At 38.2% G+C, this 23,616-nt stretch overlaps 1 protein-coding gene across 2 annotated transcripts in view; it reads left to right on the top strand.

Annotated features, from left to right (window-relative positions):
* The window catches only part of zbtb16a (zinc finger and BTB domain containing 16a), a 165,414-nt gene that overhangs the window by 93,942 nt on the left and 47,856 nt on the right, over positions 1–23,616 (top strand). For both annotated transcript variants that reach the window (XM_052104043.1, XM_052104042.1), the window contains exon 4: positions 20,318–20,404. In XM_052104043.1, coding sequence (XP_051960003.1) covers positions 20,318–20,404 — 87 coding nt within the window. The remainder of the gene's footprint in view (positions 1–20,317; positions 20,405–23,616) is intronic.

Genomic DNA, 23,616 nt, shown 5'->3' with positions numbered 1-23,616 from the left:
AGGGCTTTTCCACACACATATATATCATGGTATGTGAGTGGCACAATATAGTGTATTTGTTGTAGAAGTTTCTGATCTGTACAATGTTTGGACCATATGTTTGACACTATGGTCTACAGTCAATAATTATATTTTATAATTAATCAGTTATGAAAATGGAACTCTTCTAATTTATCCACAAATGAAAAAGCACCTGTTAAGTGTTGTTTACACTTCATAAATGCATTGTAAAATCCAGCTACTTATCTTTAAAACTACACCCATTTTGTGTTGAAGTGTGCATTTAATTAATTTGAGTATTATTTCTTTTTTGCGCCATGTAGCATCAAAAGTATACTTAAATATTTATTATTAAAGAGACTCAAGAGCAAGCATTCAGTATATACCTAATTTATTTTCTCTCTGAATGCCAGCCATAAATCATTTCCTAAATCTCACCATGTTTTACATACAAAACCCTAACACATTTTTAATGCTACAATAATTTAATAAATCATTTTGAATATTAAAATTGCATTTCTTTATTTATAAATACGCTTATCCTCTTAATACGCTTGTCCTCTTAATACGCTAGAATTTTGACTGTGTACTCGCAGAACAAAGCCGACACACAGAACGCAGAACTATAAATGCAAACCGCCTACGGCGTAGGTTTAACGCAGAAGTATACATTTTTCTTTACTTTCAACTGGTAGGTCCCAACCCAAAATGGTTTGCAGGCCATTTTTGATAGGGATTTGGACAGCAGCAGAAAAACAATGGTAAATGTGAATAATAAATTATTTAAATTAAAAGCAAAATGAAAGCAATAAAACGTTGACACACTCTGCAAATTGAAGTTGCATCCAAAGTAATTTTTGAATCATTCTTCTTTTTGTTTTCCGTCGTAGGATAAACATTTATATTACTGTGTTGAGTCACCACTTGATATCTAATGCAAAATCTGGGTACTGAAACTACATTTGAGAACCACTGATATAGACAGCTGAGCCAGAGAGCATTTCAAAAATGTGAGGCATGAGGGAAGTGGAAAAGAGGATACGTAAAGAGCATTTCCCCCTCTCTCTCTCTCTCTCTCTCTCTCTCTCTCTCTCTCTGTGTGTCTTTGTCAGAGGCAGTGAGCATCGGGCTCCCACAGTCTGGCCTCTCGCCAGCTCTTCCCTCACAGTGATGACATCATCAGCTGCCGGCAGGTCTGGATGTTCTGCCAACATTCCAGAGCGTTTATGATTGCTCGCAGATGTGTGTCCGGGAACATACTGTACCCAAACCAGAAATTAATGAAACTTGACTGCGTTCCAAGCCACATATTCCAAAATAGAGAGCCGGCAAATAGGACGGGAGGAGAAGAGGGGGTGGCATGGAAGAAAGGGCTCTATATAAGGTGGGGGGGGGTGGGGGGAAAGGGAAAGTGCTTTTGTGCGTTCATGTAAATTCTTCACAGCAGCTGATAAAGCCCCATCTCTCCCACCCTCCTCTACCGTTTCCTCCCTCACTCCTGTACATTAGTCGGGGGATGACGGGCTGCATGGATAAATGGCCTGAGCTTCTGTTTGGCTGCGTGCCCTAAATTCTCTCTGGTGGTTTAAACCCATAATACTTTCCCTGACCTGTTGATGTACATTAATTCCCCATTTAAAGCAGCGTTTATATTATGTGCCATATAAATCTCCTCTGTTATAAGGTCCAGGAGAATTATTAGGCATGGGGGTAATGGCTCTGTAATTGTTTGACAAATTTACATCCCATCAAAACGCTGACAAGAGTTTATTTCCATGATGCTCTGTATGACAGATTGCTGTTCTCTGCCTGGATGTGCTAGATAAAATATATGTGTTTAATGTTTTTAGTCAGGAACGGGAAATCACTACACTTGTCTGGGTTTGCGGCATTCCTGACATGCAATCAGTCTGTGTGTTGCTCAGCGACACAGCGGTTTATCCTGCTTTTGCTTAATGTGGAACTATTTTCATTAGCAGTGCAGAAATAGACAAAATAACTGAACAGTTCATGTCTAAAGTTACTTGATATTAATTTCTAGTTTATAGATCGGTTGTATAAAAGCAATATCACTTTCGCAATCTTGTTGTTGTGTGGCTTTCATATCACAGTATTACATTTGCCATTTTGTGGGGTTTTATTACATTCTATAGCATTATAAAAAAACAAATTTGCCACTGCGTTTTTGTTGTTACTGATATACGCATTAGCTCTGTCAGGCCTCATTTGGAATAATTCACAATACTCCCTGTGCCATTCTCTGGAAAAAATGCTGAAAAATGGCAACATAATTACATTTATTTTTTCACTGTATAACTGTTCCATTTAAGGGTGCTTGTTTCATTCCTCTCCCTCTTTTTTCATTTCAACCATCATCTTGTTAACATTTTTCGATTAAAACATGGAATAAGCTCACAGCAGCCATAATACCCTGTAAAAGATCCTGATCTTAGTCCTTTGTTGTTGGGTATTGCAGCTTTAAATCCCTTTGGTTGCTAAGTAGCAAGTGCCCCTCTGCTCTAATGGGCTGATTTGGTATTCAGCTCAATGCCGGGTCTTATTTTTGTATGCGAGACGACGTGTTTTGATGGAGGGTGATTGCAGCATCGTCTGGAGGCTGTTTGGGAGTTTTATGGGCTGTACAGTACACTGTGTGCCTTCTAAAAAAGAGCACAGGTGATTGAATTTTGGATTTGCTTCATCATTTCTCTCCTCTGAGCAGCCTCTGTCAAAAAGGGGAGCGTAGCTGGAAGGGCACAGATTAATTTGTTCTGCTGGAAATGAGAGCAAAACACACACACAACATGTGCGCACACAACAAGCAGTCTAAAAAATACAGCAGAGCACACACAGGCACAACTACAGGAGGAAATGCATTTAGTTCCTGTGTGCTGCTCTCAATACGGTCATAATGGATGGACAGCTGTGAATTGAAATGATGCCACTATTCCATGAATGCTGAATGTTGCGAATTTGGCAGGAATGTCTGGCACAATGCACTTAAGGGTGATACTGTTAAGGTTTTTTTTATTATTATAATTATTATAAAGAATATCGATTTAAAGGGATACCTCACCAAAACAATATTGTTCCCAGCTTATACTACAATCTGTATTTAGTGGAATACAAAAGGAGAGGTTAGGCAGAATGTAAGTCTCAGTCACCACTTTCATTGGATTTTATTTCCATACAATGAAAGTGAATGGTAACTGTGGCTAATATTCTGCCAAACATCATCTTTTGTGTAATGCAGAAGAAAGTCATATAGGTTTAGAATGATGTGTGGATGAGTTTATGATGACAGCATTTTCATTTTTGGGTGAAATAACCCTTGAAGTCTGAAAAAGAGCTGTAGAAATTGTCCAAATTGCACACAGGGTTCTTAAACCTTTAGACCGAAGCACCCTTTTTTGTTTTACAACAAACATTGGACGCATTCCAGTTGGGAAAGCTGTTTTGAGCCATATCTCTGTTTTATATATGTTTATATTACGGTAAACCTTTATGGTGCAATCTCTTTCACCACACCAATTTCTTGGCTTTGTTTGCTTGCATACGAGGGGGAAACAGCTTTACTTAATCAAGCTGTTGCATTTTGTCCTCACAAGATGTTACATTTCGTTGCTCATTTACAACAATGGCTAATAATTAATCACATTACTCTTTGAAGAGGAATTCCATCCTGCAAAATGGCCCCTTTCCCTAAACTATAAACCTAACCTTAGTCAAGCCAAGTTTTGCGGGCGTTTTAGTGCACACTGATTTAAACCAATTTGGTGAAAGAGCTGCTATTCCAGCACCAGATTTCCAGAACTGGCAGACTCCCTGGAAAAATTCCTATGATTTGTTTGTTTATTGGGTTTTGTTTGTGTTTAAAGATCAAGGCTTTCTTGCAGCTGTAAGCCAGTGGTTAAAATGCAGTGGTGTGTCATGTTGGTGCTGGTAGAGTGGATTGGGGGTGCTGGAGAGGAATGGGGGGGTGGTGTAAGGGGAGGCTAAATTTAAATTGTAATTGGCCGACTTCCACAAGCTTGCGGGCATTTTAATGAGTCATAATAACTTCATTGAAAACCAGCTGAGCAGAAAATAGATTGGAGAGGAGCCTGTGGCCAGTATGGATTTGTTTTGTTTTTTTCCTTTTTTGTTTCATCTGTGAAGCCGTACCCGCTCTGCCAGGCCTGATGGGCCGCTAAGCAGACAGACATCCTTTGTGGATTTATCATATCACTGTCCACTTTGCATTCAGATCATATTCTAACTTTTCGCTCCAGTTCCAAGCCTTATGTTTCTTATGAAATGCCGAGCACTCAGACAGTGTACCCATTCATGATGAGTGTACCCATTCTGAATTCATTAAAATAAACAGCTCCGGTCTTGTTGCAAAAATTGGTGAAGTCGGGGTTTCCATGGAAAACCTGAAAATATCAGGGAATTTTTAAATTGTGATTTTCAGGCCTGGAAAACTCATTGATATTAATAAAATCTTAAAATTTCATGGACATTTCTAGAGTAAAACTTGGAAGATATATAGATTTTTTTCAATTCATTTAAACAATCACGATATCGATTCCTAAAATTCCAAGATCGATCTTTTACTTTTGCTTTAAAGTTTACTTCAGTTTTGCTTGTGTTGATTATTTTATCTGTTAAATAGATAGCAATTGAACTGCATAGTTTGGGCCTGTTGTTAATTTTTTTTTTTTATGAATATTTATTAACCAAGTTAGAAGGATCCCTCTGTTAATAACAGCATTAGCTATGAGAGAATTTCTTTCAAATTTAAGGATAATATACGTTATAGCTGGAATATACCCAAATGAGTCAAAATTGGAATTGAATTTAGACCTTGTGAATCAGAATCAAATCAAATTTGGAAATCTGTATCGATACCAGGCCATATTCAATAGTGAGTAATTATTTTTTCTAGCTATGCTAGAGCAATTGGAAGTGTAAAGCTATTGGTCCGTATAACACACATGGGTCTATAAATTAGATGTTATTTATGAAGTGGCATTAAAGAAAACAATATTTTAGATTTGAGGACAGTAAGTGCATCTCCTCTCTGACTGTGATTTTTGGATTAAGATTAAGAGGGTCGTCATCTACCGCAGTTAAAATAAATAGTATAATGTGTTGGCACCCTCTCTGCCAGTCCAGTTGAGTTTGAGTGAAGCGAGCGGGCACACCTCTACAGCGGAAGCTTCATGCACACTGCTGCATGCTAAGAAGGACCCTCTACCGTGAAACACACACATTCAAACCCAATGCGCACACACAGACAATACTGTTGAAATCATACAGTGCCGCCACCCACTGAAGCCTTACCTGGCCTTTATCTCGGCTGAGGCCATGAAGACAGAGTGTGTGCTCGTGTGTGATAAATGCCTGCATTCTGCTTTATCCCATTCAAACGCATTTGTTTCCGCCTGCCTCACTCTCCCCCTCAGGGGTTGTCTTTTTTGAGACCTTCTCATCTTCACATATTCCTCCACGTATAGACGTGTACAGCATGTGAATGATATATGAATGAGTATGGCTGTGGTGGGTTTTTTTATTTTAAAACGCGTTAATGTCTAATGCTGCCCTATCCCTCACAAAAAAGATCTGAAAATCCGAACTGCTTAAGTCACCAAGGAAATCAGGGTATTCCTTTATATATTTAGGGGTCATTACAAAATAAAGAGTTTTTTTGCAATACATTGGATATTGATCTAAATGTTTTCCAAACACAACAAAAACCATATTAGTACATACACTAATCAGCCACAACATTAAAACCACCTGCCTAATATTGTGTAGGTCCCCCTCATGCCACCAAAACAGTGCCAACCCGCATCTCAGAATGCTGTTGTGTGTGAAAATCCCAGTAGATCAGCAGTTACAGAAATACTCAAACCAGCCCATCTGGCACCAACAATCATACATGCATCTGTCTAATAAGCCAATTGTTTGGCAGCAGTGCAATGCATAAAATCATGCGGATATGGATCAGGAGCTTCAGTTAATGTTCACATTAAACATCAGAAGGGTGAAATAAATGTGATCTCAGTGATTTAGACCGTGGCATGTTTGTTGGTGCCAGATGGGCTGGTTTGAGTATTTCTGTTACTGCTGATCTCCTGGGATTTTCACACACAACAGTCTCTTCAATTTACTCTGAATGGTGCCAAAACATCCAGTGAGTGGCAGTTCTGTGGACGGAAATGTTTTGATGAGAGAGGTCAATGGAGAATCGACCAGACTGGTTCGAACTGACAAAGTCTACAGTAAGTCAGATAACCACTCTCTACAATTGTGGGGAGAAGAATAGCATCTCAGAATGCTCTTCTGATAGGTGGATTGGTGCTGTTTTGGCAACACAAGGGGGACCTACACAATATTAGGCGGTGATTTTTATGTTCTGGCTGATCAGTGTATGTATATACAAATGAATGCATATACATTGGCATATACGCATTTACAGTTGTGGCCAAAAATATTGGCATCCTAGGTAAATATGAGAAAAGAAGACTGTGGGTCATATATTCTTATTGTTTATCCTTTTGTGCTTTCATTTAAAATGTTCACAAATATCTATCCTCAAATAGATATAAAACAATTCCAAACACGTCACAAGTTTTATAAAAAAATAATATATTTTTGTCAAATCACCTCCCTTTGCCAAGATAACGGTTCTGAGACGTCTCCTATAATGCCTAATGAGGTTGGAGAACACATGGCAAGAGATCTGAGACCATTCCTCCATACAGAATCTCTCCAGATCCTTCAAATTCAGAGGTCCACTCTGGTGCACTCTCCTCTTCACTCTTCTATGGGGTTCAGGTCAGGGGACTGTGATGGTCATGGCAGAACCATGATTTTGTGGTCCGTGAACTATCTTTGTGTTGATGTGTGTTTTGGATCATTGTCTTGCTGGAAGATCCAACCACAGCCCATTTTAAGCTTTCTAGCAGAGGCAATCAGGTTTAGATTTTTTTATCAGTTCGTATTTGATAGTCCATGATCCCATGGATCCGAACTAGATGTCCTGGACCTCTGGCATAAAAACAGCCAAACAATGCTAAAGAGCCACCACCATATTTAACTGTGGGCATGAGGTACTTTTCCATATGACCACCTCTCTGTTTGCACCAAAATCCTCTCTGGTGTTTGCTGCCAAAAAGCTGTATTTTTTTTTCATCTGAACATAGAACCCAGTCCCATTTGAAATCCCAGTAGAGTCTGGCAAACTGAAGATGCTTGAGTTTGTTGTTGGATTAGAGCAGAGGCTTTTTCTTGAAACCATCCCAAACATCTTGTGGTGATTGTAGTTTTGGAGACTTTCTGACCCCAAGATCCAACTCATTTCTGCAATTCTCTAGCTGTGATTCTTGGAGAATTTTTGGCCACTAGAACCATTTGCCACTATTAACCATTTGCAACCAATATTTTTGGCCACAACTGTATATTTGTTGGTCAGTACAATACAAAGAGTAATTATGTATATTCTGCATGACATTTGATTTGTTTAGGTGTAATAGTTATTAAAGTAAATAGTCTGTAAGGCACTTTTTTGAATAGCATTAGCTTGGATGATTGCTATAGGAAACTTTTATATTTATATTAAAATTTGTATATTTACATTGTATATATATTTTATATTATGTATATACACATGTGTATTTGTGGGTCAGTTCAAATTAAACTGTATCTTTGCAAGTATGTACAGTAAATGCCGGATGATATATGATTTGTTTTTCATGTAACAGCAGTAAAAGTAAATACTCTCTAAGGCATATTTTTATTGCATTGCTTTAGCTCAGACGATTGCTTTGGGAAACTTTTAGATCAATTTCTTAGCACAGATTAAAAAGCCATGAAGCCCATTTATGTAAGAGCTCCCTTATGAAATGCTCTTTGAAACTTCCATATTTTGGCTGAAGAGAGAATCAGACGCTAAGCAAAGATCTGCCGATGGCGCTTTCATGTGAAAAAAAAAAAAGAAGAAGATAAAAGCAGTCCCATCTGGTAGTAGCCAGGACACACAAGGGTTGCTTTTATGCTATCCATTCCACTGGGAGGTTCAACATGAAAAGCAGCCGTGGATATTGTGTTATTAATGTTGCAAACACGTCTGTGGATCAGAATACTAATACTGGGCTGTCCAAACAATTTCAGCATTGAAGAAAAAAACACCTCTATCTCAGGCACTTTGAAAACCGCCTATGGCGACATGAGTAATGTTTAATAAGCACAGGGCAAAGCCTTCTTAGACACAAAAAAATAAATCTATTCTCTGGAAAAATTTTGAAATGTTATCAGATTATATATCTGTCTCTAAAACCATTACCAATAGAGGAGCATGTAGTTTACATTCCTGCAAATTTGCGTCTTGTTTCGTTGGTTGACAACCAAGAGCTCAATCGCAGCTATGTATATCAATGTCCTATCTAGCAACTTGTTATAGTGAATTTGCGAGTATACAGAAGTAGAGCGAGAGAAGGTGGAGAGGAAGTCAGTGGATCTGGAACGAGTGCGAGGATGTCATAAAAAGTTTTTAGTGAGGAAGTTAAAAGGGGTGTCGCAGAGTCAACGTTTGTGAACGAAAGAAGTTTACTGAAGTAACTCCTTTTTTTCCTCTTTTTATTTTGCCATCACCCTCTTTCTCTTCCCCTTTCCTTATTTTTGTCAAGGAAGGTTCCTGCTCTGTTAAACTGATAAAAAAAAAAAAAGTACATGACAAAAAGAAAGATCATGGTCTGTTGGTGTCAACTGGGACGTCGTGTTAGTAACCATTCATTTATTTAGATGTTTTTGAAGTAAAGCAATAAATCAATTAGCCTAGAGAAGCTGTGCATTGTAGTGATTATACCACAGGTATTCCTACATACAAAGGAAAGCTTAGTAAAATCATTGTAATGCACACACTCGAGTGGATTTTTGCTTTTAGAATATGACAGCAACAGCAGTGGCATAAAAGACACCAGTGTTCACTAAACATTTACATTGTGGTGGTGGTGTAGTGGTCTAAGCACATAACTGGTAATCTGGTAATCAGAAGTATGCTGGTTCGAGCCCCACAGCCACCACCATTGTGTCCTTGAGTAAGGCACTTAACTCCAGGTTGCTCCAGGGGGATTGTCCCTGTAATAATTGCACTGTAAGTCACTTTGGATAAAAGCGTCTGCCAAATGCATAAATGTAAAGGTATTATTAATAATAATCAGAACAAAAAAAAAATTCTGCCAAGTAATGTAGTGCATTAGCCTAAGTTTGGATTGTTTGTGGTTGCAAAGCAATGGAGCAACTTTGCACATAAAAAAAAAAAAAATGCAATTCCGGATGCATGTTGTCATTTTACAATAGATTTGAACGTGGCTCATCCAATCAGAATTCAGATTCAAAACTAGCAGATTTATAAAACACCAGTAAACACGTTGCTTGTGAAGTGTTCACTATTTTCTTTTCTTTTTTTCCAGTTTTGATTAACTTTCCTGACTCTTAATTGAGATTCCAAAAATGATTTGGAATCAAATTATAAACAAATATGTAAATCACTGCACCTGAGCATAGTTAAACAGTGTGGTTCCAGCATTTCCTGTTGTTTTTGGTTGGACTTATTATCTCTGCACTGTACCCAGTGCAGTTTTTTCTGTTGGCTCACTGCTGTGCCTTGCCTGGCTTTGGCTTAGATACCTTCTGTGAGTCGGTACTGTGCTTGCATAGTTTTTTAGGAAAAAATGGAAATCTTAACAACATCAATCACAGGGCTATGTTAAGTGTGGAACAGTTTAATAATGGCCCGTACTGTGTGGCTGTGTCCCAGTCGCTGTCCCCCAGGTCATTGTGTAGCCTTCTGCCCCACCCCGTCCTCCTGACCTGAGCTTAATAAACTAGAGAGTGCCTTTTGACAACGTGTGACTTGAAAGCAGGAAATAATGGGCACTAAATGTTAAATCTTTACAGGTTATTGACCTGTGGAGCATACATGGGCTCTGTTAACTATGTGCAGCCCCTCTCTGACGGCCTAGCACTTCTCTGCTGCTCTTTCATCCATTTATACTGTAAAGCTAAAAAATTAAAATAAAAAGTTTATGGACACCATCTTCTAATTAACGTTTGTCTATTTCAGCTGCACCTATTACTTCTAACAGGTGCATATAATCAAGTATATTGAAAGCAATGCCTCATTGCACAAAGCAAGGTCCATCAAGAAATGGTTTACAAGAAATGGAGTCTGGTTTAGAAGAGCTTGACTGGCCTTAACAAAGCCAGACTCAAACATCTTTTGGATCAAATGGAGAGCCAACTGTGAGCTATACCCAATCACCTCACATCAATACCTGACCTCACTAATGCTCTTTTGTCTGAATGGACAAAAATCCCTTTATCCATGTTCCAACATCTAGTGGAAAGTAATCCCAGAAGACTGGAAGCTTTTAGAGCATCAAAGAGAAGACCAACTCCTTATTTAATGCTCATGATTTTGAAATTGAATGTTCAATAAGCACCTCCTGAGAGTGGTGTTCAGTTGTCCACATACTTTTTGCCATATAGTGAATTTCTGGAACTGGATTCATGACAGGCACATAAGAAAATAGTAGAAGCTGCCTCCCACTGCTCTGTTCACAGCAGTAAAGTCATATACAGCACTATAAAGATGGCTCAATTGTCGCATCCAATGGTTGGTTGAAGTTTTGGGGGTCGTTTGGGGAAAGGGTTCACCAATTGGACAGGCTCTCAGGTTCTCCTGTGATAAATAAAAGAGAGCTGAAAGTATCGCTCTGCTTTCAGCCAACCTCACAGATATTGATCTGTCCTGCAAAGTTGGAAGCAGATCACACTTGCCCTTTCTTGCCTTATGAGAAAGCTAACTACTCAAGAAGTTTTTTTTCAAAAGCCCACATTCCAAGGTATTCACAACTGTTAGTATTCACAACTGTAAAATAGTTAATATTCCAGCTACAAATTGATACCATTCTATTTACAGTAGCTCCAAATAGTACTTGGTCACACAGAAAAATGTATTTGCATTATATAAAATATCAAACCAAGTGAAAGATGTTTGTAAGGTTTCATCTTATAGTATTGTTAAAAAATTAAGAAAAATTAAAACGAAGACACTTTCTAATTGTCTAACGTTAGTGGAACATGTAAATAATATATGTGTTGAACTATACCTGTGGATATTCTGCTAGAAACTGATTTAAAGAAATATTCTGGGTTCAATACATGTTAAACTCAATTGACAGCATTTGTGGCATAATGTTGATTACCATAAAAATGAATTTGGATTTATCCATCCCATTCATACAAAAATTGGGTTACAGTGATGCACTTACAATGGAAGTGAATGGGTGCCAATCAGCTCATATAATACATGAGTTTTAAAAGAAGAATTAATGTATGTGCTTTTATTAAAATTTTAAGCTTCACATTTCGGTCTTTTAAATCCTCAAAATTTTGGCCCCATCAACATCAATTGTAAGTGCCTTACTTTAACTTTGATGTTTGCTTTTTAAAGAAAAAGACGGACGAGTCAAAATAATTTTTTGTGGCAATGGACATTATGCCACAAATGCAGTCGCTTGAGCTTAACTTGTATTGAACCCAGAATATTCCTATAAGTCCACTAAAAGTCATCTTGAGATCAGTTGGTTAAAAGTATTTAAGTAATTGCAAGAATGGCAGAGTAAAAAGTGAAGTTAGTTCTAAGAAAAAAGCTTTAGCATAATTTATATTCAGATGAGCATCTTTTGTTTGTGGGTAGACTTGCTTTGATATGTTTGATTATCAAATGCAATGACTTTTACACATTTTGAAGTGTTACCTCAGTATTTAAAAAGTATCCAAGTACTTTTTGCGGCCACTGTATACTTGCCTTCTGTAGATGTACAGCAACCAAAGTCACCTTTAAATGCCAGCCCATCTCAAACAGTGGCTGGTTTTGGTGGCATCTTAAACTGAAGTAAACTGTGGTGAAATGCCAATGAGATGCTGGAGGCCTCCACCCATTTCCTGCCACTTCACACCAGGCTAACCCTGGTTGTTCCTCCCCAGCCCAGCTCCTGTTCCCTCTGCTTCTGAAAGCCATTTGTCCACTTACTATACCATCAGGAAAGCTGCCCAGAGTAATAATTTAAGGGGCCATGGCCTTAAGAAAAAAGGGAGGCGAGAAAGGAAGAGGAAAACATATGGAACCTTTCACCTTTTGTTGCAGGAGAAGTTGTAGCCTGCTGCTCACTGGGGATATGCTCCAACATTTTCCTGTTAGTCTTGTTTGCTTTGTTTCTGTATGTTGATTGCATTGGGGAGCCTTCAAAAATCCCAGACACTGCAATGGCATCTGTCTGTGCCTTGCTGATAAGTCTTCAATAGATTGTTCACCCCAAAACATTTTTTATTTAACATTTACTCACCCCTACATTGTTCCAAACCCAAACATTCCCTATTGAGATACACACTTTCTCTTATACATTATGATTTTTCACTACAAATCTTGAAGCTGATCAAAAAGAAAAGACCAAGGACAACTTTTATATTATATTCCTCTGTGAACTGAAATGCCCTGAGTCTATCTGGGGCGAGAGAGCTGAAATGACCGCATTGTACAACGAGAAAGTGAGAAGAAGTGGAGGAGAGAATGTGACCTGTCTGACAGATGAATCTGCGGGTAAAATGGATTAAATGATTTAGAAGGCAAAACACAAGTGAACGAATGTGCAACATTGTGCTCATTTTGAGCAGATAAATTTAGAAGCGTCTTTGAAGTGAAAGTGTGTTTAGCAAGTCAATATTTGTCTGCTTTGGTGTGTTCCACAACGTCCTCTGTCTGTGCACCAGACCGTGAAGCTATCAGAAAAAAGGCTAGATATCCTCAAATTTAATCTCCTTTGCAATTCTTTCTGTTCTCTGTGAAGGCTGTATAAATATTAACCAGCTAACTGGTCTTCATTTTCTGATAGTAGAGACTCAATTGCCCTAATCTACTGTGTGTAAATCAAATACGTGCTGCTCTTTTCCCTGTGGATGTGTTTGTTTATGGATAAAGCCAAGAGCATACGGTGGGATACACAAGTCTGAGACCACATTGGAATATTTTTGTTTGTTTGTTTTTTAAAGGTGCACTTTTTTAAAGGTGGTATTTTTTTAAGATGTTGTCTTGGACTTACACTGACATCTAGAGGGGTGGATGGTCTGCACTTATATAGCACCTTTTTACCCTTGGCGGTATTCAAAGCGCTTTACACTGCATCTCATTCACCCATTCACATTAGCCTGCCATTGGGAGCAACTTGGGGTTCAGTGTCTTGCCCAAGGACACTTCGGCACGTGGAGTCATGTGGGCTGGGAATTGAGCCACCAACCCTGCGATTAGTGGACAACCCGCTCTACCACCTGAGTCACAGCCTATTCACAGTCAGCCATGATTAATTGAATCAATGAGTGAAAATATTCAATAACAAGAAGGTAACTGAGATATAAATCGGCTGGTCATGTGATCTCAACATTGCAGCCCCCATGAGGGGACCCTCATGTAAAATGTTACGACATAAAATGAAGAAATTATATCTAAGCTTCTGCAATTTTTCTATGTCATTAATGAAATGAAAGAAATGTTGTGACATTTACCATGTTAAGTCTTTTGTATGAAAGGTAAGATTCCTTGCTTACATTAAAACACACAATATGCTCTTTGGAACATTCTCAAATCATGCTGGATCACATGAATACGGTTACAAATATGTGCAAGGGGTGCACAAGTCTGAAAATCTGGTATTTTTATACTTATTTATCATTTAAACCTGGACATTTCAGGATTTTGAAAGATTTATAACAAAGTAGGGGTGGAAGATATGAGTACTTTTATATCACGATAATGATATATATCACGATATAGTAAAAGTTTACTTGAAAATCAATAAAAAATATTAAATATGAAATAACAATATTATAATGCCTATTTTTGGAAACTCCAGTCAGTGAATTAAATAGGCTACTTTATGAATGGAACCTACTACTACTATACTACCTATAGAATTTTCTCTTTATTTTGAACTGGAAAAACATAAAAATAAAAAAACTCAACTTGTTTTTAAAAATCAACCTTTCCAAAATGCTAAATGATTAAACAATTCTGTCTGATAATATTATTATTAGCATATATTATAAACTTTCCTCAAGAAACTTAAGATCAAGAGCAATACAACAAAGAAAATAATGCATACAGTAAGTAAAAAAATAAATTAAAAAAATCGTGACCGAGTTAATGTAGAGCTCAACTTTTGGCTTTATAATATTCTTTTGCGTGCTTAATTTTGAGGTGGTAAAACAGATTGCTTGTATACGAGTGATTATCGTTGTGTGACACTGTTTGCGGATTACATTTTTCAGCTCTGTGTCAGCCCACAGCACAGATATCGCTACTTTTTAATAACAAACTCCTTCATATTCTTGACTTGTTTGGGAGATGTCCCATTCTGTGGAGAGGTCTTTCTCCATTAGGGCTAAGTTTTCATGGGTAAAAAATTGAGTAGCACAGGGATCCCGCTCTGCGCGCTCCTGTCTATGGAGCACAAATATCTGGAAGCCTGCTGGACTCGCATGCACTTGCAGGCTCCAGAGATGGCGGGTGCCACACTCATGTGAAACACAGATGAGCATGTCAGATAAGAAGCATACTGTATGTAGCGATTTTGAAGCGCCAATCACAAGATGAATGTAATTGAATTTGTGTGTGCAGCAGCAGAAAAATGTTCAATGCCAAAAAACCCTGTCCATATTTCTTCAAGTCTCATGTAAAGCCCAGCCCAGCCCACATAGATAAGCCCACGCCAAGGGCGTTAATATTTACATATCATGATAAACACTTTCAATCGACACTTTATATCATCGCCATGATATGTATCATCATATTGCCCTTTAACAAAGTTATAATTGAAAATGAAGAAAATACTGTATGTTTATGATTTCTAGATCACAAATCAAATTCAAGAAAATTAACGATGACAACAATGACAATGTTAACTCCATACAAAAGCACAGATTTCTTTGCTTCCATTGAAGCAAACAAGATGCTCTTTGAAACATTATAAGACATAGAAGCATAACAGGAATTATCAGGATTTCCACTTGTGAAGCACATGCTGCCATTAAAACAAAACTTAGACATACCAAACACAATTCATGTAAATTTCATTTCACATAAACTGGCGGCCAGAAGTTTCGAATAATGGATAGATTTTGCTGTTTTGGATGGACATTGGTACTTTAATTCACCAAAGTGGCATTCAACTGATCACAAAGTATAGTCAGGACATTACTGATGTAAAAATACAGCTCCATCACTATTTAAAAAAAAAAAAGTAATTTTTGATCAAATCTAGACAGGCCCTATTTCCAGCAGCCATCACTCCAACACCTTATCCTTGAGTAATCATGCTAAATTGCTAATTTGGTACTAGAAAATCACTTGTCATTATATCAAACACTGCTGAAAGCTTTTTGGTTCATTAAATGAAGCTTAACATTGTCTTTGTGTTTCTTTTTGAGTTGCCACACTATGCAATAGACTGGCATGTCTTAAGGTCAATATTAGGTCAACAATTGCGAAAAAAGAAACAGCTTTCTCTAGAAACTCATCAATCATTGTTTAGAGGGATGAAGGCTATACAGTGCTTGAAATTGCCAGAAAACTGAAGATGTCATACAAAGGTGTACACTACAGTCTTCAAAGACAAAGGTCAACTGCCTCAAACAAGGGATGTGGAGATGTGGAAGGCCAGATGTACAACTACATTTACATTTGTGCAGTTGGCAAACCATTTATCCAAAGCGTCTTACAAAGCCCTTATTACAGGGACAATTCCCCCGGAGCAATCTGGAGTTAAGTGCCTTAGTCAAGGACACAATCGTGGTGGCTGTGAGGATCGGACCAACAACCTTCTGCTTAATAGTTTAGTGCTTTAGCCCACTACTCCACCACCACTCCATAAACTAAAATATAATAATAATAATAATAAATAAACATAAACCAAGTAAACAAGAGGATAAGTATATCAGACTCTCTAGTTTGAGAAATAGACGCCTCACGTGTCCTCAGCTGACAGCTTCAATGAATTCTACCTGCTCAACACTAGTTTCGTGTACAACAGTAAAGAGAAGTCTCAGGGCTGCAGGCCTTATGGGGAGAATTGTAAAGAAAAAGCCACTTTTGGAACAGAAAAACAAAAAGAAAAGATTAGAATTGGCAAAGAAACGCAGACATTGGACAACAGATAATTGGAAAAGAGTGTTATGGATCTTAACCCCATTGAGCTTTTGTAGGATCAGCTAGACTGTAAGGTGTGTGAGAAGTGCCCAACAAGACAGCCACATTTATGGCAAGTGCTACAGGAAGTGTGGGGTGAAATGTCACCCGAGTTTCTAGACAAACTGACAGCTAGAATGCCAAAGATCTGCGAATCCATTATTGCTGCACGTATAGGATTTTTTGATGAGAACTAGTAGTTTAAGAAGTTCTGAAAAAAAAGGTCAAATTGTAATAGTAATTTTTCACGTTATTAATGTCCTGACCATACATTGTGATGAGTTGAATGCTACTCTGGTGAATAAAAGTACCATTTTCTTTCCATAAGAGCAAAATCTGTACATTATTCCAAACTTTTGGCCACCAGTGTAAATTCCACTTTTCAAACAAATAGTTAAAACTAAAATGATAATTTGTATTGAAAAGTATTATATTAAATTAGAAAAATTGTGAAATAATTTTCACTAATGGTCTAAAATTTTTGGGCTCGTATGTGTTTCCATCAGTGCAACAGCGGGATAGTGTGTACACAAACATATAGCATGCGTGCATCCACGTTGTCTTTTTTTGTGTGTTGTTGTTGTTTTTTGTTTTGTTTTTATAAGAAATCTGGCAGAATCTTAGGATTTTTGTCTTGGTTGATAAAAAATTGCTCTGCCTGCTGTGCACATCTAGTCAAGAGAGGGAACACACAGTTCCTGGCTGTCCATTCCAATTGGCAGTCTCTGTACTGTTCTGTGACTGATAAGAGGATAGTGTAAATAAAACTGTACAGCACAGCTCGTTAGCGCTAAAGGAAAGAGAGAGGGCATGCTGTCTGCACACATTGTTCTAACGGCACTGTATTTTTTTTCTCTTTTTGCACTGAATTTTTTTGTTTTTGTTTTTTTTTTGTTGCTTTTTTTTTGGTACTGACTGTGCGGTCTTATGTAACGCATTTGTTTAGGCTCACCGAACAGAAAGGGTTTGTTTTTTGTTTGTGCTGTATTTGTCTACTTATGTTCCCTCATCGGAGCAGCGAGGAGGGGGGCTTCAGATCAGAGTGTGTGATGAGATTCCACCTTTATAGCATTAGACAATTTGCTTGTTCACAGGTTTTTCTATTACAGCTGTGTCCCAGTATCACTCTCTTCAGGGGCTCATCAACAAAGGCTGCTGGGTAATCTGATGCTCAGTGTTTGCTGCTTCTCTCTGTTCTGACTACTCTTCTCGTAAAGGCTCCAGTTACACGGCCACCGTTTAATTCATGTGCATACACATGCAAAGCAACGCTGTTCTCCCAAACACGAGTGATCAACAGGCCATCCTCTTTAGAAAGAGTAAATCAGGGTGTCAGTTGTGCAATATGCTCTAGGACGGGAAGTGAAAAAGGAACAGGCCCGTGGCACGTGGCATCTCTCCTCCACTTGTTGGGAGCCACAGTTATGTAAAGGCCCATTATGTCAGGTTTGCCATTGCTTTGGCAACTCCAAGAGCAGCTGGGGAGGGGTAGGAGGAAGTTGGAGTTGCTAGAGAGCAATTCTTTTATAGCCACAAAGTTTTTTTTTTGTTTGTTTTTGTTTTTTGCTTGAGAGTCAGTTATTTCTAGCACTCGTCTTCCTCAACTCTTCTCTCTCTCTCTCTCTCTCTCTCTCTCTCTCTCTCTCTTTGGTGATTGGGTGGGTGTGTTTTTTAAAGTTGGTTGATAAATCACTGCCGAATCATCTAGTTTTTGAATTCACTTTTTTTGGGGCAATATTTGGCAGTTCATTTTCAGGGGCTTTTACCTTTTATGTGGACATAATTATTATATTATATTATATTGCTTTAAATAATTAAGTTTAAATTGTATTAATTATTCTAAGTTTTTAATTTCAGTGGCATTTCTGTCACTTTCTGTGGCATTTTGGCCCCTGAGCTATTCTGGCCCTTGCCAAATGTGAGGGAGGCATTTTTCTCCCACACTTTTTTTGTCATTGTTAACAAAATAGTCACTATTGATCAAAGAGTGAAGCTAGAATTTATCACTTTAATTCCATGACTTTTGCTGGGCTTGGAAGCACGTTCCTGCTGGGTAGCTGGTTGTTGTCACCCACTGTGAGATAATGACCTGCTTCAATAAGCTGCCGTTTATGTTGCGGGTGGGGTTTTTAAGGTCTGGCTTCTTCCTTTCTGCCACTTAATGTGGTGATCAATGCCCTGCTGGCTTTCCATCTCTGGCTTCTTTAGTACTTTGACTTTTTTTGCTCCATGGCCAGATGTGAGACCTGCTCCCACGTCTACAGCTCTGTAGACCAGACATAATGTGCTGGTTGGTTATGGAGCCTAACAGTTTATTTAAAAGGGACAGTTCATCCAAAAATACTAATTCTCTCATAATTTACTCTCACTCATGCCATCCCATCCCAGCTCTGTTGGTCCATACAAGGCAAGAGAATGGTGATCTACCTTTTGTAGCTCCAAAAAGAGATAAATTCAACATAAGTAATCCAACAGACTCCAGTGGTGTAGTCCATGTCTTCAGAAGCAGTCCGGTTTATTTGGGTGAGAATAGACCAAAATAGAACTCCTTTTTTACTGTACATCTTGGCATTGCGGTCTCTAGGCATGATCATGATTTCAAGCATGATTACACTTTCTAGTGCTTGATGCATGCATCATAGATGGCACTATATGAAGTGTTATCAAGATTGAAATCATGATCTCCAAGGAGACTGCTGTCAAATTCTACAGTGACAAATTGGATATATTTTGGTCTGTTCTCACCCAAAACGAACTTGGTATCTTCAGAAGACATTGATTAAACCACTGGAGTCTTAGGGATTATGTTTATGCTGTCCTTATCTGTTATTTGGAGCTTCAAAGACCTGATCCCCATTCACTTGCATTGTATGGATTTGTTTGTGTTCTGCAGAAGAAAGAAATTCATGCAAGTCTTAGATGTCATGGGGGTAAGTAAATGATAATTAATATTTTGGGGTGAACTAACCCTTCAATGGTGCAGTGTGTAATGTTTGTGCTACAAGCAGCACCAAATGGAATTTTTAGCAGAAAAGTTGTTTTTTAAAATTTGTTTTAAAATAACAGGTTTTCCAAATGCTCCTACTTCCCAATGCCTTCCATGTTTCGGAAAACAAACTCATATAATTGGTTGAGTTAGAATTTCACATGCTGACCACCGAAACAAATAGAGCAATAGTTTGAAACTGACACATAGTTTTTAGGTAAAGTCAAATTGTTGCTTAATTATAGTTGTCCCTGTACATAAAATACAACAGGAGAAATTTTTTAACATTGAAAAATTACTGTGCTTTTATTTTTCCACCAATTCCTGGAGGCTAGATATTTAATGGTTGACATTTTAATCAATTTAATATTACACAACTGAAGCAACCAGCTGTATTTGTAAAAGCTAGAAGTCAGAGGATCTTCTATTATAGTTCCTCTTTATTTGCAACATTAAGTGACATGATTTGACCACAGGTATCAGTAATGTTTGATTTCATGAGCAATTCTGAGAAACGTGTTTGTGCCACATTCAAAAGTTTATTGATGTGTGGCATCATTTCCTCCTCTATGAGGGTACAGTATGTGTTGTAACTTTACAGTGGTTGCAAAATTATATTTGGTTGTTCTCCATCACAGCTTTTTTTCATCTGAGATATAACTTCCTGTTTTTCTTGTTAAGGCGATATGACGTAAAGATACAAACCCAAGAGCGTTGACATTCCTTCACATACATTAAAAGCTCAGTCACATCTTTGATTGAATCAATAAAATTAAATCAACAAAAATATGTCCAGGTCATGTTACATCACAAAATAAAATATAAATCAATAAACAATTACATTTGTCTAAGAAAATTAAGATTCCCTCAGAATCCAGCAGACTTCCCCACTCACGGGCTCCAGATTGCCATTGGCACTTTGTTTCTAACAATATACAACCTTCACTCATGTATCCTCCACTTCCAACACGTAATGCAAAACAGCATGTGCACACCCAGAATGATGTTGATTGAAGAATAACTGTTGTTTTTTCTTCTCGCAGCTGGTGAGAAAGCCATCGTCTGTGACCAGTGTGGAGCTCAGTTTCAGAAGGAAGACGCTCTAGAGGCCCACCGTCAGATCCACACAGGTGTGCCAGATGCAAAAACACTCATCCACAATTTACGCATCAAATGCGCTTAAGCTACCCTCGTTAATGTGTGGTCTGCTACTGCATAATACCAGGCCGAGGATCCTTCTTTGAGGGCTTGACAGAACAATTAATGTCTAAATGTCATTGCATTAGATATAAAATATCAAGTGAAGTGGCATCTGCAGACAAATGATGCAAGAACTTTTCTGAGAGCCATTTTTGTAACCAACATGATTTTAGTACGTTAGTATGTATGAAGTCCTTTCTCCCTCAAATTTAATAAGAGTAACCAGAGCTGGACATGTTACACTAATGTTTGGCAATTACAAAATACAAACCAAAACCAGTTTTCTGGTAATTTTGTTGAATATATCTATTGTTTTGAAGTTGAAACCCAGCTTGGAAGGTGTGCTTATGCTATCTTTCTAAAATTAATTAGACTTGCTTTGATGCTTTGTTATCTAATGCAAAGACATAAAGACATTTTATGTGTGATGTAAGCAATGTGGAGTGTATTTGGATTTCAAAGTAATTAGTCACTGTAATATAATTACTTTTAGGCAAAAAAGGTAGTTAAATTCTTGTAATTAATCCTTAATCGCTGATATTAGTGTGGTCAACTTTAAGAGATGGATAGATGAGCTCTGATGTGAAATCATCCCTTCAGGTCAGGAATTTAACATCGTGCTCAGGTTTAGGCTATAAATGAATACATGGGAATCATTGACAAGCACTAGACGCACTTGAGTCTAGACCGCGCCCTTCCAATATGAAATCACACCTTGTGCATTTTCATTCATAAGGTTTACACTTTAGAAATATTGGCTTTACAGAGCCATACATTTGTTGTAGTTTTGGATATGTTTATTTATTATATAAATGTCACTTTATCCTTGTGCTTCTTTGATAATCAGTCATACAAATATTTTTTTCTTTTATTCGGATGAATCCGTTATTCGTTTTGAAGTAATTATTCATGCTTTTCCAAGTAAGGTATTTGACTTCGGGTACATCCCTAGTAACCAAATATTATGCAATACAATTAAAAAGTGAATCCATATGTTCATCTGTATGTCTGTTTACATTTCTGTGACAGCTGAAGAGTATGCAACAATGGACATGACAGTGACATTGAAAATAGACATTATTTTGAATTTGTTGAGTGGTAAAACAGAACAGGTAAAACAAAACATTACTTTTTTATTTAACTAATCCAACACTGGATTCAATTGCCCCCACCCAAAAATTACATGCATACCTCTTGTCATCTCACAGAGGGAAATTATTGTTTGTGAGTACTAGGACAGCCGTGGTCAAACTTAGTTAAGCTTGTTTGTTTATTAGGTGCATTCAAAACAATGTTTTGGCATGGAAGGAAGACCTCTCTGGTTTCCACCTTGGCTTACGTTCTTAGTGGCAACCCGAGAGGGGAATGTGCTCGTGTGCATTTTACCCTGGTTTGATGACCTCGGCTGGACAGAAAAAGAGAAAGGAGGAGGGAGAGTTTGAGCTGTGCTGATGCATGTGCCATGCTATGACTCCTCACTTACCAGACAGGCATTGCTATCTGCCCTTGGGAGGATGTTCCAGCAAAAACGTGTGCATACACACTCAAAATTGTCTAGCACTCCACAGCATAATAGTCTGTCTCACATAGATCACTTTGAGCATAGAAAGCTCTGTTCTTCATGCTGCATTACATTTGTGACTGTACTCTCATTTTGTGTTTGGTCACTGGAAGAATTAATTACACCGAAAGTGGCTTTGAACCACCTTCAGTTGCAAATTGTAAGCACTAGATGCTTGAGAATGGCTTACTTGAAATGTACTGTGAGTAGTGCAGTTTTTGTTAAATTAAACCTTTCATGTGCTTCATGCCTACAGTAGTATGTAGGCCATAGATAGCAAGGTATCTTTGACACTAGGTGTAGGGCTTATAAATAAGTTCCCTGTCCCAGAACTCTTTGGCTGCACTTTGTGTTATTTGATAGACATGAGTAAAGAGTTTGTCATTGCCCTGCTGACTGGGCCTCCAGAGAGCCTTGACCAATATGAGCCTGTTGTAAAGAGGGGTTAAACAGGGCTAACATTCAGAGAAAGGCATACCGGTGGAAAAGCCTGACTAAAAATAGAATTGGAGTTTGGAGTAAAAAAAATGGGCAGTGAGACTTGTCTTCCTGCCAGGGACCTGAACAGCATTGAGGCCAGCCTCCCTTGTGGCTACCAGGCTTATATATTAAATGTGCTATAACGCATGACTAGTTTGATAAGCTGTTTTTTTTTCCACAGTCCCTCAATATGCTCACCCATATGCTTAATTTTCTCTGCCCAGATAGATTTGAAGTGGGTCTTAAGTTCTGAGCTTTTGTGAATTGTTTTTGTTCCTGAACACTAGCCATGACAGACGTCAACATATGTAACGTGCGAGGGAGGGTTATTATCCAATTTGCCCTTTTATTGGATTTCATTTTCATGTTCTGACTGTTAGTTTAGATTGTTTGGTTTTTTTTTTTTTTGCATTTCAGTATACACTCACCTAAAGGATTATTAGGAACACCTGTTCAATTTCTCATTAATGCAATTATCACATGGCAGTTGCTTCAATGCATTTAGGGGTGTGGTCCTGGTCAAGACAATCTCCTGAACTCCAAACTGAATGTCAGAATGGGAAAGAAAGGTGATTTAAGCCATTTTGAGCGTGGCATGGTTGTTGGTGCCAGACGGGCTGGTCTGAGTATTTCACAATCTGCTCAGTTACTGGGATTTTCACGCACAACCATTTCTAGGGTTTACAAAGAATGGTGTGAAAAGGGAAAAACATCCAGTATGCGGCAGTCCTGTAGGCTAAAATGCCTTGTTGATGCTAGAGGTCAGAGGAGAATGGGCCGACTGATTCAAGCTGATAGAAGAGCAACTTTGCCTGAAATAACCACTCGTTACAACCGAGGTATGCAGCAAAGCATTTGTGAAGCCACAACACGCACAACCTTGAGGCGGATGGGCTACAACAGCAGAAGACCCCACCGGTACCACTCATCTCCACTACAAATAGGAAAAAGAGGCTACAATTTGCAAGAGCTCACCAAAATTGGACAGTTGAAGACTGGAAAAATGTTGCCTGGTCTGATGAGTCTCGATTTCTGTTGAGACATTCAGATGGTAGAGTCAGAATTTGGCATAAACAGAATGAGAACATGGATCCATCATGC

This window comes from Xyrauchen texanus, chromosome 34, assembly GCF_025860055.1.
Source record: "Xyrauchen texanus isolate HMW12.3.18 chromosome 34, RBS_HiC_50CHRs, whole genome shotgun sequence".
Taxonomy (NCBI): Eukaryota; Metazoa; Chordata; class Actinopteri; order Cypriniformes; family Catostomidae; genus Xyrauchen; species Xyrauchen texanus.
The sequence above is the reverse complement of the archived record's forward strand: the minus strand, read 5'-3'. Positions and strand labels throughout refer to the sequence as shown.